The sequence below is a fragment of the Mesoplodon densirostris genome, chromosome 8, assembly GCF_025265405.1.
Source record: "Mesoplodon densirostris isolate mMesDen1 chromosome 8, mMesDen1 primary haplotype, whole genome shotgun sequence".
NCBI lineage: Eukaryota > Metazoa > Chordata > Mammalia > Artiodactyla > Ziphiidae > Mesoplodon > Mesoplodon densirostris.
Window position 1 is genome coordinate 72,022,190 of NC_082668.1, and position 15,006 is coordinate 72,037,195.

The 15,006-nt window shown below is 39.4% G+C and overlaps 1 protein-coding gene across 1 annotated transcript in view; it reads right to left on the bottom strand.

Annotated features, from left to right (window-relative positions):
- The window catches only part of NEB (nebulin), a 227,823-nt gene that overhangs the window by 3,127 nt on the left and 209,690 nt on the right, over window positions 1-15,006 (bottom strand). The window contains exons 127-139 of the mRNA XM_060105956.1: window positions 14,351-14,443; window positions 13,206-13,298; window positions 11,111-11,203; window positions 10,519-10,611; window positions 5,929-6,021; window positions 4,257-4,349; window positions 3,873-3,965; window positions 3,451-3,543; window positions 2,484-2,591; window positions 2,195-2,378; window positions 1,805-1,897; window positions 719-865; window positions 313-419 (exon numbers count right to left, since the gene is read on the bottom strand). Coding sequence (XP_059961939.1) covers window positions 313-419; window positions 719-865; window positions 1,805-1,897; window positions 2,195-2,378; window positions 2,484-2,591; window positions 3,451-3,543; window positions 3,873-3,965; window positions 4,257-4,349; window positions 5,929-6,021; window positions 10,519-10,611; window positions 11,111-11,203; window positions 13,206-13,298; window positions 14,351-14,443 — 1,383 coding nt within the window. The remainder of the gene's footprint in view (window positions 1-312; window positions 420-718; window positions 866-1,804; window positions 1,898-2,194; window positions 2,379-2,483; window positions 2,592-3,450; window positions 3,544-3,872; window positions 3,966-4,256; window positions 4,350-5,928; window positions 6,022-10,518; window positions 10,612-11,110; window positions 11,204-13,205; window positions 13,299-14,350; window positions 14,444-15,006) is intronic.

Genomic DNA, 15,006 nt, shown 5'->3' on the forward strand with positions numbered 1-15,006 from the left:
TGATTCCAAGCCACAGATGTTTTGCTTTAAGATAGTGGGTGGGTCTAATGAGACCAAAATGATGACTTTGCTTTAGGCTTTTTTTTTGGTGTGTTTGTTTTCAATCATCGAATAATACTTTTTAATTAATGTGAGTTGCTAATGAAGGTTTTCTGATAATTTATTACTGTTAGCATGAGATGTGTAGTAAAAGAGCATTATGTAAAATAGAAGGTTCGGTTAATAAAAAAAAAAAAAAAGACCAGAATACCTATAATCATTATTGCACATATCAAAAAGTGAGAATGACTTGAGTAAATTATTGCTACTTACTCCAGCAGTAGATGGATGAGATGGGATGGAGGATACCGTTGTCTGCTGGGTAGCAACTGAAGATGATCGTTGCTGTGGGAGCTCTGTGGTTTTTGCATGTTTGTAAGCTGAAAAGAGGGAGAAAATGGTTTATTAGGAGAAAATGTGACTAGACCTCATTTAATCTGTGATTAGCAACTGAGCAGCACTGTCTTTTCCCCTAATTTAAAAAGAATGATTTCCAAGAAAGGAGGAATGAAAATGAAATAGCTAACTGCGTGTACCTCTCCACAATTCTAGTCCTCTCATTAGAAGAAAGGATCCAGATGTTTTTGTTGTGTTTTTACTCAAAGCATCTCTTAACAGTAACCTCCAGGGAGCTAGCTGGCCGGCCATGGCTGTCAAGGCCAGGGCCATCCACTTGTACCTGGTGAGGTTGCAGAGAAGAAGACGCCTCCGTCGCTGTAGGTGGAGAGGTGGGCACCTTCTGAATGCTCGGACTTCTCCTCACCGCCGCTGACGCTCAGCGCACTGGCAGATCGAGAATGCTCCCGGCTCCGCCGCTGAGCTTGTGCTGGGGAGGTAAGATCCATTGGAGAGGGAGCAGAGGTGAAACTTTTTATAGCAGCAATGCCTAATGGTAATCGACTCTCAGTTGGCTTTTGTTTGTTGTCATGCATGCAGGGTTTTAAGTAGATTTCTGTGGATTAAACCCTCAAAAACTCTTATACATTTTCTAGATGACAGTTTAATCACCGAAGGTCCCCTATCCGTTAAGTGGTACAGCCAGGCTTCCAATCCCGGAGTCTGTCCCTGACTACTACTCCTTCCCTCTATCCTGCTCATTTTCCGGGCTCACTAAAATGAACAGATAGTAATGTACACAAATTCCACCTTTCAACTTCTACAGAAAGTGCTCCCTAACTTCCAAATTTATTTAGATACACTTTCTCTGTGTTTCCGCAATCTGTGTGCAGACCTTTAAAATTGTTCATGTCAGGGTTTAACCACTGATTTACTGGTCTCTCTTCATCAGTGGACTAGAGTATAAATCCTTTGAGACTTATAGGCACTACATATTTTACTTTTAACATGAATAGAAGGCATAAAGCCATGTGGCCTGTTTTGTTGAGTGGCTAATCTTCCTTGACCTAAGAGAGTTCAGAAAGTTGTTAAAGGGCAAATCCATTCTCTTCCCTTTGCTTATATATTTCTTTTTTTTTTTTTCCATTATTTCTCCAACAGAAAGATGTACTACCTTTTTTTCTTTAGGAAAATAATAATAATAGGGACTGAAGGGGACTTACCCTTAGGCAGTGAAACAATCTTTCCTAACTTTAACTTGTCTAGAAAATGAGCTTGGCTCACTAGTCAAGGAGGTGTTCTTATGCTGAATGGGTAACTCAGGAAATTGAAAGCCCTGGAGGAGATGAACTTCTGAGCCTAAAAGCCACTGGCGCTAGCCCACTAAATGGCGATGTTTACGTTGTAAGCCTTTTGTGGCATCACATACCATTAATCATGTGTAAGCTTCGGGACTGAATGTTGTCTTCTGCTGGATCATAGTCAAAAACTGAGCCAGGATTTGTACGCCAGACACGTAAACCTGAAAGTGAGATTCAGGATCAGCACAGATGTTCCTGGACGCTTGCGATAACTTGGAGACCAAGGCATGAACCTAAACAACCACAGGCGGATTGAATAACACTCATTGAGCTTAGTTCTAGGAGGGGAACAAAGCATAAAGTAGATTTCGGCTTTGCAAACAGTGAAATGATAGGGGTCTTCTTTCACATGGAATGAAAACACAGATTGAGGTCCTCTGGCCTTTGCTTTGCTCTAGATAATGTCACTTGTGTTCTACCTTCCTTAACGTTGATTTTTCTCCCCAGGCCCCAGTTACCTGTAATAGTTTCCTGATCCTGGTCATTCCGTTTTTGTTCCATTTCTACCACTTTTCTCTGAATACCTCGGTAGTTAATGTCACTGAAGTCCTGTGTGTTCTTCTTTACTCGTTCAGTGATGGGGTCTGTCACCACTGGTGTGAAGCAACCCTTGTGTTTCTCGAAGTCTTCATGATACTTCACCTGAAATTTCATGAATTCACTTGGTGAAAATAGGATGGTGTGATCATTTCCTTTTTTACATGTTCCAACAGGCCGCCCACCCAATCTGAGGAATTCCTGACTCACCGTTGAGATGTGGCGTTGGGTCTCCCTCACCCGTCTCATCTCTGGCGTGTCCAAGACATAGGCAGCTTTGCCTTGTATTTGTTTCCGGAAGCTATCAGAATAAAGCACCTGACAGAGGAGAGACCATGAATGAGGACAGGTTGTGGTACCGTCCTAATTCTGAAGCCTCACAACCTTTCCAACAGATGGAGGTGAAAGGAGCTGGGGAGGGAAGCTTGAGTCACCTGAAAAGCCCCAGCTAGCCCGTGACTGACAGAGGAACAGTTAGCATGAGGGTGAACAGGCAGGGCTTGAAGGAGACAAAGGATTTCTTTTGAGTTTGAGGAGACAGGGCAAAGTATAATTTTGAAAGGAAGGGGAAAAAGTGATCTCTTGAATTTGCTGGGAATTGTAGCACCAGCACATTGGATGATATTTGGAGCTAAACGTGATACGGACGTTTGAAAGAACTATCCTTTAAAACAAGTGATCATTTTTTGAAGGATTATGTCCAGATTTCATAAACCAATATGCTAACACAGAAATCAAAGTCTCAGAAATGAAAACCCAAAATATCAAAGAGAAGGCATCCATTTCAGAGTATATTACCTGTTTCATAAAGTATCTTAACAAAGTATTGCTGAAGATTGAGGATGTTAGGAAGTCAATTTGTTACACTTGGTTACATAAGACTACCTCAGAGTAAAGTAAAAGGGAAGAGGAAACACTGGCAATTAACTTGTTATGTCTTAGTACAATCATTTGGAATTTAAAAGCGCAGTTATGTTAATTTTAGTGTGAATTTTCAGTTGAATAAAAATATGCACATTTTTATGGTGTTAAAATGTTATATTCCAAGATGTTGCATTTCTCTCTCTCTCTTCGTTTTAGTGTGTTTTTCAGTTGAACGAGAAAGACACTTTTTTATGATGTTAAAATGTTATTTTCCAAGTTGTTGCACTACTCCTTCTTTAGTCCTAGAAAATACCGAGCTAATGTTTTCTTGGTTGCGCTTAGCTCTCTCCATCTCTGGAGTGACCGGTGTCGGAGTTGCTTTTCTCATATTCTCTTTGTACAATACCTAGAGGGGCCAAGAGAGCATCCAGATATCAGAGAGCAGAAACCCAGTTCTGAAAACCATCATCGAGCTGTTGTTATGGCTCAGTTATGTCACACTCTATAAAAACACCTCAAGAAGAGAAAGCCATTAAAATGTTATTGTAGAAAGCAAAAAGTGAAGAAAGAAGTAAATCAGGTGAGCCGGTGGGGTTGGTATGTCATTTTTAAGTAGGTAAAGAAGAATTTTAAAAGATAAAAGTTTTGGGGAAACTGTGAGATAAATTAGTGGTATAACCATGTTTGCCAGGCTTGTTAAAAGTGTCACCATTTCTTTTTTCCTCTATCAAATACCGAGCTAAAGTTTTCTTGATTGCGTTTGACTCTTTCCATCTCGGGAGTAAAGAGTGCGGGGGTGGCTTTCCCCAGGTTCTCTTTGTATAACACCTGTGAAATACAAAGGTGGACCTGAAAGTCACTAGGAGGCAGTATTCAGGCTATTCAATATAATGCAATTTGGGGGAGAAAACTCCAGGTTTAATCTATTACTATTAGTGAGTACAACTCTAGAAGAAAGCTTAAAAAACAGTTAATGGCAACAGTAAATGTATATCATTTAGGGGAGAGTCTAAAAAGCTGGCATTTTGTTTGTTTTAACCTGGGATGGAGTTAGGAGCAGGTCAAACGGCACGGGTTACTTTGCAAAATTAAAAGCACTTTCATTTCTCAAGACAATACCGAGCTAATGTTCTCTTGATTGCGTTTGACTCTCTGCATCTCTGGAGTGACAAGGGTTGGGGTGCCTTTCCCCACATTTTCTTTGTACAAAACCTACATGAGTCCAATGGATCCAAAAAGCCAAAAAGAAAAAAAGAATTACAGTTACCAAAAGATTAAACAGAACAGATCATTTGTTAGGAGGCTCAGGGTGCTAAACCATTTGGGCAATAAGGTTAGATGGAAAGAAATACATTTCCAAAACAAGTTGATGTAGTTACAGCAAGACACACATTTCTAGGTTAGGACCCTGCCCTGAAATCCTTACAGCCTGCAAGACAGAACTGCAGTTTTTGTGCCTAGTTCCGGGATGTGGGGCAGGGCTGGGAAACTGTCTTCACTCTCCCACTAATCTACGCATGTCAAGCTCCTGACAGGTCAACTCACAGGACTTAGGGGCACGCGCTTGAATAACACTGAGAAGGTGGAGGCTGCTTCCTAAATAGCATAGGGAGCCTGGACCCTTTTGCCACCCTTGAACTCACATAGACAGGTCAGGAAAATGTGTCCTTGCTATCGTCTGTGCTCTGCCTCTTGCTTTAGTTCAGTACATCATCGTACGTAGTAAGGAAACATGTTTTCAGCAATTAGATCACTATCATGGTAAGTCAATAGGAAACATCGTGATAAATTCCCAGCCTCGCTGTCACCTCAGTGTCATTCTTGGGGTCACAGGAGGTTCAAGATATGGCATTCAAGAGGAAGAATTCTGTCAAAGAAGTGGTTCTCAAAGTTGAGGTCCCTGGATAGCAAGGTCAGCATCACCTGAGACCTTGCTGGAAATGCAAACTTTCTGGCCCACGCCAGATCTACAGAATGACAGAGGGTGGGCTTCCCGGTGATTCTGATGCACACTAGTCTCAGGAGTCCTGCGTTCCAGTATCCGAGAAACCTGCAGGCAGTGTAGATGCGGCAGGCCGCTGGCGCTTCACTGCGTACGCTAATGTCCCCACACAAACCCCAATCCCCCGGCAATCTATAAACGTATAAAATATCACAGAGCGCAGGCTTGCAGAAAACGGCTTACTAAAATTAGCAGCCGAAGACCATGATAAATACAGAAGAACAAAGAGAACTGAAATTGGTAAAACAAAAAACAGTTCGAGCGACACTTTCATTTTTAAGTAAATTGACATTCATTTGCCAAAACCACAACTGGATCTTAATTTATGTCGTTATCCCTGAAGGAGAGGATTAGGGGTTATTTTTCCCCAAGGTCTCTTTGTCCAAATCTGGCAGGGTAAATTAGAACCTAAAGTCAGGTGCAAAAACAACAAAATCACAACTCCAATGTCTAGAAAGAGCCCTGTCACACCTACTACTCCACTCCCCAAATTTTACAAGTATGTAAAACAGAGACCTTAGGGGTAATGGATAGAGAGTAAGTTTGGGGAGAGAGGAGCCAAAGGATGATTTATTGGAAAATCTGTTACTTTCTGACATTAGAACTTTAAAATATGGATTAAAGCAACCTTGTTATTATGGGGTTAAGTCTAGGAGTAGCTCTACAGGAAAGAAGGATAAATGTGATTAAGAAATTCACAAAATTTCAGTTGTCTTTAAAAAGTAGGATTAATATGTATTATTTTAAATCATTAAAGAAGTAGTTTTTTTTTTTTTCTTGCCAAAGTACCGAGCTAATGTTTTCTTGATTGTGTTTGACTCTCTCCATCTCTGGAGTGACAGGTAAAGGGGTTCCCTTGCCCATGTTTTCTTTGTATAACACCTGTGTGATCAGAAAGCATCCAGAAAAACAACCATAAGTAACATTACATTTGTTGTGAGATTTTAAGGGTCAGTTCAACTTCCTTGTTATCAAATGACCCAGTAGTCCGAGGAGCCAGGAGTTATGTGCTGACAAGATGCCACAAAAAAATGTAATGACAGCCACTCTTGGGATTAGGAAACTGACTCTATCTGGGGTAGCAGGGCCCTTAGTTGCTGGGGAAAGACTGGAGTTATCCTCCCAAACAGTCACATGGGGATTTGAGATTGTTAGAACTTGGTTGTGTTGTTATCCAAGCAAACTAAAAGAAAAGAGGTTTCAAAAAATATTTTTTTAAATACCAGATGGAACAGAAATCAGAATTAACTTGAAAAAAAAAAAAAAGAATCCCTAGTAGTACCACAGAAATGTGAAAGTATGTCCTTTTGCTAAGTGAGGTATGTTAGAAGCAAAGGAAGGGAAGTGGATTTAAAAGAAGAATAAATGTTAAGAATCAATTTAATTATGAGGTTAAATGGCATCTATTTTCCGTTTCTTTCCAAAATACCGAGCTAAGGTTCTCTTGATTGAGTTTGACTCTCTGCATCTCTGGAGTGATGGAGATTGGGATTCCTGTGCCCAGGTTTTCTTTGTATAGCACCTGTGTGATAGGAAAGCATCCAGAACAAAAAGAGCAATCAACCACTCTCCCCTTCTTGCAGAGCAGTTGGGAGTAGAAGGACAAAGAGGAAGAGAACAAGTTAGAGGAAGGGAAATACCAGAAGCTTCTAGATCCAACCTGTAGGAGCCTAAAGACATCCTTAAAAGCAAGGGAATGCAGGAAGGAGCAGGGAAACTAAGAAATTAAAAAGGAGAATTTTACTGTTTTGTTGAATTAGTCTCTGCATCACTGAGCAAAGGAGAGCACCATGGAAGGGAACGACGAGCTGCGCCCCCCAGCTTGTTATGAGGTTGGGGGAAAAAAAGAAAGGACAGAGACAGAAGGAGAACCAAGGAAGTTATTTTGATTTGGAAATGTTATTAATAAACCACATAAGGGTATTTAGGTTTTATAAACATTGCATATATGAAGATGCATACACACAAGTCTTCTTTTGTTGATTTTCAAAAGAAGTCAAGGTATTTAATTTTTAGTTTAGGTGAACATATTGGGAAGAATTAATTATATTTAAATGGAGAACAGTGACAAAATGCTAAAAAAAAAAAAAAAAAAAAAAAAACCCTGAAAATATCTATACAAATACCAGTAGAGACCAAGAAAGTTAGAATAGGAAATGAAGCCAACAGTTTAAACTTATTTGCAGAATAAATTTTTGTAAGCTTTACGTTCAAATGAAAGTTGCCAAAGCAGGATAATGTGGGTGCCTAGAGACTGGGAATGCTATGTTTTTAAAGGCTGGAATATCATATTGAACATTTTTTAAGTGATGTTAATGTTTAACCAAAATGGGGAAACTGATTCATGGGAAATGGCAGCATTAGGTTGCAAACAAGACACAAGACGTGTCAAAGTTTTTACTGGGATAAGTCGATTAGGCTTTAAAATAATAGCCATTAATCTTTTTTTAAAATGGTTTAAAATTAGTTAAAGGGTTTTTGTTTGTTTGCTTTTTAAATACCGAACTAAAGTTTTCTTGATTGTGTTTGACTCTCTCCATCTCTGGAGTGATGGGAACTGGAATCCCTTTCCCGATGTTTTCTTTATACAACACCTGTACGATACAAGAAAGCATCCAGAAAAAACAAGAGCAGTCAAAAACAGCCCTTTCATCTATCGTGTAAGGAACGTACTATGAAACACAGACGTCAAACAGGAAAGACAAATTCACCAAGTCAATCTGTTTTTTCAAGCACAAATCTGGATGAAAACATGCTCCATATTTCCTTGGCTAAAGTGCCAGTGTATGTGATGTTCAACTTTTAAGCTAACTCATATATTAAATGGTGGTTTTCTGTGTTAGGAATTAAGAAAAAAAATCAAATTTCATAAAATTACTAAAATGCTTAGTGTACAATAGAAAGGTTATTTTTTAATTAGATGGGCAAATATTTATTTTCCCTACACAGAACATCTGTTTTACAGAATAACAGATACTTTAAACCCTAGGTCAAATCTATGCGATATAGGAAATTGGTCTTTGTTGGGTAAATTCAAGTTATAGAGGTGGTCAAGTCTAAATACATAGCACTGTTTATCTTCCATAGAATCTTAAAGGCTCTATGCACCACTTGATAAAAATTGCCTAAATGCAACCTATGTAAAAATTAACACAAATGGTTACTTAAAAGAAAGAAATTGTCCAGGATCATCAGGATCATTAATATCTCAAATAGATATGAGCAATAATATACTTACTCTAATACAGAAGAAAATAATTTTTAAATAGTTTTGAAAATTAATGTAAACCTTTCCAAAAGAAGGAATAATAATAATAATATAAACCTATAAGGAAAACAGTGAATATAACATTCCGAAAATAATATCAATTTATACCAAAAATTTAATAAAATCAAAAGGTTGTTAGTGAATAGTAATTAAAACAAAACAAAAAGACAGTGGGACCAAAGAAAGTTACTTAATTGTGTGAAAGAATCAAACTTTCAGAAAATATTTAAATGGACAATTAAAAAACATTTTGGATCAAAACTCGCCCTACCTACCCCCCAGCCCCCCCAAAAAAATCCAGCTAGATTTTCCTAATGACATTTGATTCTCCATCTCAGGCATAAGTAAATCTAAGATCCTTATATAAAAGTTTCACAGACTATTGAGTAGTATAGAGTTTTTTAGCAACAAAAATATTAATAAAAGAAAATAACATTAAATATAGACTCACAATCTAATTTGTATATTTTTTAAAAGATCAGAAGATCTGGATTTCTATTCATGGAATGGCTTGTTTAGAACAAGTATCAAGATAAGATTGCTTTGGGTTCCAATACTGAGTGCTTTTCTTTCTTGGTGCTCTGTTTATCCAGATAGGATCTATGTTAAGCTAAACCTTGTCCCCAGCAAGGGCCACTATTTCTACACATGGCCTCAAGTCCTGTGTCTTTTCTTTCAGTGCTAACGCAGCTACATCAAATATAAGTATTCCCAAGTAAATAAAGCTATAGTATTTGGGGGTTTTGGACATCAATTAACTTCAAAAGTCCCATAAAACGTGAAAAGGGAAGGAAAGGAATCGATGAAAAGTTTTAAGGGACTATTATAGGAAGTATAAAATGTTAGAATCAAATGGTGAGTAAAAGATCTGGAAAACAGAAAAATTTAGTTGATGAGATTTTTTTTTTTAAGAAAAATGTGTTAAACTGATTATTTTAAAGGGACTAACAGAAGTTTTGTTTTATAGAAAAGTATTATCATTTTTTTTAATACTAGTTAAGAGCTTTCTCCCAAATACCGAGCTAAAGTTCTCCTGGTTGTGCTTGACCCGCTCCATCTCGGGAGTGACGGGGAGGGGAGTCCCCTTGCTCAAGTTCTCTTTGTACAGAATCTGTGTGCACAAAATCAACAATCAAATCAGCCTGGACCCATTGTTTAGGAAGACTTAGCTTTTGAAATAGGTTCTAAAAGTATTTTTGCTTGTTTGTTTTCATAATGACATAAAATTGGCCTAAATAACTTTAAGAAATAGAACAAGTACAGATCACCTTTGGCCGTTTCATCACACACAGTATGAGGTCTGTCTGCAAGAGGCATTCATAGCACAGAGCTGCCAGGCTGCAGGAGGAGTCAGTCACTTATATAGGCCTTCTCTCAAAGACAAGGACTAGGCCTTATCAGAGACTACTCAAGTTAACTGAAATTTACATGCCTCATGAGTTGCTCTAAACTAGTGAACTAACTCTAAATTAGTGAACCAAAAAAGGGGGGGGGGGTTGGGGGAATAAAATAAATAAGTATTAAAAGCTAAATAAATATTAGCTTTCAATGATCCTGAAACTATTCCAAGGAAAGCTCATTTATCTCTCTTGTGATACACCAAAAATAGCTGAGCCAAGTAAATCTGTATTTCTGAGTTACTGTGAATTGCTATGTTGTCTCTGGAGTGAAAATGTTCAAGAATCACATTCTTTTAAGAAGAGCTGCAAACAAAATACATCAAACAGAGCCACAATAAATACAAATAAAATTCTAGCTAACATTATCCTTTCGGAGGCATGTTAGATTTTACTTTTGACTTGTGCCACACCAGTTAGAAACACCTACTGTTATTCAAGGGGAATTTGAGGAAGGAAACACTAAGTATTACAGGTTTTTAAGGAACGTGATCAATAGCTACGTTTTAGGAAAAACATAGTTAAAATTTCACAGCAGAACTAAAATAAATACTAAATAAGATTTGGGTTGAAAACGGGTAATATTTGGTATCATTATTTTAATTATATGAATTTAGTATTTTTACAGGAAGAAAATTATATATTGGTAATGTGTTAAAAATATTATTTTAAATAAAAATTAAGGGATTTTATTTTTTGGCCCCTAAGAAATACCGAGCTAAAGTTCTCTTGATTGCGTTTGACTCTCTCCATCTCTGGAGTGACAGGAGTTGGGGTTCCTTTCCCCAGATTTTCTTTGTACAAAACCTGTGAGATACAAGAAAGTACCCAAAAGACATTCAAAACAAGCACAAAGATTAAGGAAGAGAGAAGATGGGGGGCAGGGGGTGGGTGTGAGGAGGGAGTTTTTTAGTGAGTAATATTTAGAAAGGATAATGCTTTTATTTTTTACTTCACATTTTAAGGATAAACTCTACAATGCTAATTCTGGGCATGAAAAGGTACCACAGAAAGCGTTGAGTTATAGCATATAAGTAGAATGATGAGGAATCTTATGTTAATTCTATTTACAGTATTTCAGATCTAAGCGTTCACACTTGTCAGTCACCAAAAGTGTTAAAATACCATCAGAAAATTGAGTCATTTTGTGTAAGTCCAGATGGTCTTGGTCAGGTGGAACACACATACACACACGGACACACACAAAATTGGTGTTAAGATGTTGCTTTTTAAAAAAGGATGATGGGTTATTCCGGTAATTTTTTAATGGGAAATCAAGTATCTTATTTGATATATTTGTAAATACCGAGCTAAAGTTCTCTTGATTGCGTTTGACTCTCTCAATCTCTGGAGTGACAGGGGTTGGAATGCCTGTTCCCAAGTTTTCTTTGTACAAAACCTGTAGAAGATAATGAGAACATCTAAAAAAGTAAAATGACCACGAATCCTTTGGATTACAGCTATATGCGGGCTATTTGGTGGAAACTCATAAAAGCAATCTAGCCTTCAAACATGACACTCAGGGAATAAGGAAGGAAATGCCACAAATATCTATGTTCTCTCTTCAAAAGTAGTAATTTTACTACCTTGAAGACTATTAAATTATGCATTTTCTGTAGTCAACATTTAGTACATTCCTAAAATGCATTAAATAGTGCTAATGAATATAACAATGAAAAAAGTCTAACCATTTCATAACATCTAGTATTAGTCCCTTGAATATAGTGGGTCCACAATAGGTTTGTACTTCAATAAATAGGTGGCTTGGCTTAGATTTTTCTAATCATGTGATCCTCTGTTACTTCACAGTTGTTGAGAGTTTTCTGTCTGTTTTGTATTTTCTTCTGAAAATTCCTAGCTGGCCTTTAGTCTGCAGATACCCTTAATGCAAGGAGACTTAAACAATTTATTTTTCCAGGAAGAGCATTTTTCTCTGAAATTTTTACTGATGATTGCTGGATCTTGCCAATTAGTGTTTCTGAACAGGGAAAAGTCCCTATTTGTTCTGGGTAGTGTCAAAGGACTGTAAATGTTAATGAAACAAGTAAGGAACTTCCAGAGCCTCTTAGCTTCTTCCATTCCTCCCTCCCTCCCAATGTTAAGAATTTTCAGCCTAAAGGAAGGAATGAATTCTTTTTAAATGGATGGATTCTATGTTGCACTAGAGCACAGGCTGGGGAGCAACACAGAAATCCTAGGGGTTTGTCACAGATTAATTCCTAAAATCACTGACAAACTAGTGTTGACATCTTTTCTTTGCTAGGAAACTTTTCGGGATCTTTAAATATCTACCATCTTGGTACAAAGTTGTATTTCTCTACTGAGCAAGGCAATGGAACAGATTGTGGACCACAGAACAAAACAAAATCAGAGAAAGGCAAGAAGTTGCAATCAGAAGCAGCAAAGGAGATGCGGGCTGGTTTTCCTGGATTAGTGGACATGTAATTCTAAATGCAGTCTGTACCACTGGGAGCCAGAGTATAAGCAGGGAATGCGAAGGGAATGAGGTCTAAATAATACAAACGACTTGCAAGAGAAATAGCAGCTGTCTGATAATGGAAATTAAATGAGAGTTAGGGCCTCCAGGGGCCAGGCGGATCTCTGAAACCAAGATCCTCACCTTTTATGGGCCATCAACTATTTCCCAAACTTCACACAATCTTTTGCTAGTAGCCAGCAATTGCTTAGAAACTGCTTACGGATGGAAGCACGTGCGCGCTGGGGGAGTGGGGAACGGGGGGGTGGGCGGAGACCGGGCTAGCTGGACAGAAGGTCGGGAGAAATGTGTGCTGAACCTGATATTTCAGGTGTGGGAGAATCCCACCTCCCCCAAAACACACGCTGCGCACAGGTGCCTGCGATTCCTGTTAGAGAACAGGGTTAAGGTATAATAGACCCTTGTGGGTAGATGACAGCCAGCGCCTTGAACACGCGCTGTATTTACAAGGAGAGAGCAGAGGATACAGGGCCAGGGAGGGGAGGTGGCCGCGGAGACGTTGCTAGGCTGCCTAGGGTCTTCCGGATCGTGGAGAATGCCCGGAGGTATGTATATACATCCATGCATGTATACATATTTATTTTCTATTACTTTTATGTTTATATGTATATGCTTTTGGTCAACTACCTTGAGATCATCCCAATAAACTTATTACTAGTCGGCACATTTTACTTTAGAAACTGCAGGTATGATGAGCAATCACGAAGCCTAGTGCCTTGTGCTCCTTGATTACGTAAAGACAGAGTTTCCTCTTCTGCTTTTGCAAACCGCACTGCCCCTCACAGGGCAGGGAGGGTTCGCGCCATCCCCGGGCTTGGGAAGCCCGGCAGAAGGGAGACGGGGTGAGGCAAGCCAGCCGGCGGGGGGAGGGCTGAGCATGGGGGAGGGGCCGGGGGCGCGTTACCGAGCTGATGTGCTTCTGGGTCTCCTTGACGCGCTTCACTTCAGGCAGGTCTGGGATCGGGGTTCCTTGTCCAACCGCCTCCTTATACTTCACCTGCAGGTGTAAAAGTGGGAACGTGTACATGCGTTTGATTAGTAGCCCCGCGATGTGCGAAGTCGCAGTTTAAACAGCACAAAACCTATACTTAGGGGGAAGGGGGCCACATGCTGATACTGGGTCCGTGCCAAGGACACGGACATTTGGGCTCTCTCTGGTCTCTTTGGGGTGGGGTCCACACTTAGACTGAAGCCCCTTCTCTTCCCTGGGGTCTCCCATATCTTACAGCCACAGTTCATTGGCCCAGGATGGACACACTCACATATACACACCCAGGAAGAGCCAGTCTCTGATTCACAACTGCTACTTTCTTACAGGTAACAAGGAGTCTCTTCTTGACCAAACTTGAGTCAGGCTCCTCTGAACCTTCTTCCCAACTAGGCCTTGAGCTTCGGACTTCCGAGACCATCTCTGCACCTCCCAATTTTAGCCAGAATCCTGCTAAGTCAGTTTAGCCAAAATCCCCCACCCTGGATGTCTCATCATCCTTGATATCTGATCAAATTCCTTAATGCCCTCTGCCCCCAACCCCCCAGAAGAAGTCTGATCACCTTGACCTGCCTCCAGCAAAAATCCTGGTAGGTCGGTTTAGGCAGAATCCCCCATTTACCCCCGATGTTTCTTCTATTTTCCATCCACTGATCCTTTCCCCACACCCCAACCTCCCCATCCCCCCATCCCTGTCCATCCATCCCTGCCCCCATAAATCCCTCCTTTCCCTTGTTGTATTCAGAATTGAGCTCAGCTTTATACCGAAATCTCTTTTCTCCTATGTCGCAATTGTCCTGAATAAAAATCTTTTTTTGTTGTTGTTTTAACTGCTTAAACTACTGTCCAGCTCTGGTTTGCTTTGACACAGGCCTCTCCATTTTTTATATCTAACTAGCCCTCATGAAAACTGCCTCGGCACTGCATTATGAGATGACCCTTATTTTAGCAACTTAAGCTGCTTCTGGTGACAAAAGTCATGAGTGCAGCTCAGACATCAGTGTAAATCTTAAAAGGCGAGCAGAAAATTTTGAAAGTGAGTCCCCAGTGGCTGTCTTTACCGAGCTAATATGGTCCTGGGTTTGCTTCACTCTCATCATCTCAGGTGTCTTTCCAATCGCCGTTCCTGGTGAGACATCTTCTTTATATAAAACCTGGGCATTCAGAATCAGGACAGTGTTACACAGAAGAAAGGAAAACCCAGCAATTCCTGGAGAGAGACTAGGAAACTTGGCTTCTGTGAAAACAGAAGACACTAGAGAATGTTCTTAGGCAAGTGCTGGAGTATCTGGACTGTCTTCTGCATCAGCATCAATAACTCAAACCATGTATACAACACACATCTCAATTTCCAGATCTTGAGATTTCTTTTAAGATTATCATACTGTATTAATACATGATGAGAAAAACCAGAAAATGTTGATTAAAACACCCTCCCATGTGAAACACAAAATCCATTAAAGAAATACAAAGTCAGTTATTTGGGGAAAGGATAATAAATCACAGTGTCAGAAAGAAATCCATCTTCTGGAGCAAGACAACACATGATACTGCTCTGGGATTAAAAAAGTTAAAAAGAAAGAAAAGCTCCTTTGTTAGCAGATTTAAGTTGTTATTTCAAATGGTCTCTGGGGTGATGATTTTAGAGCAAAGTATGGGGAATTTTAACAAATAACTGCTAGCATTAACTGAGGAGGTTAGATGTTAATTGTCTGAA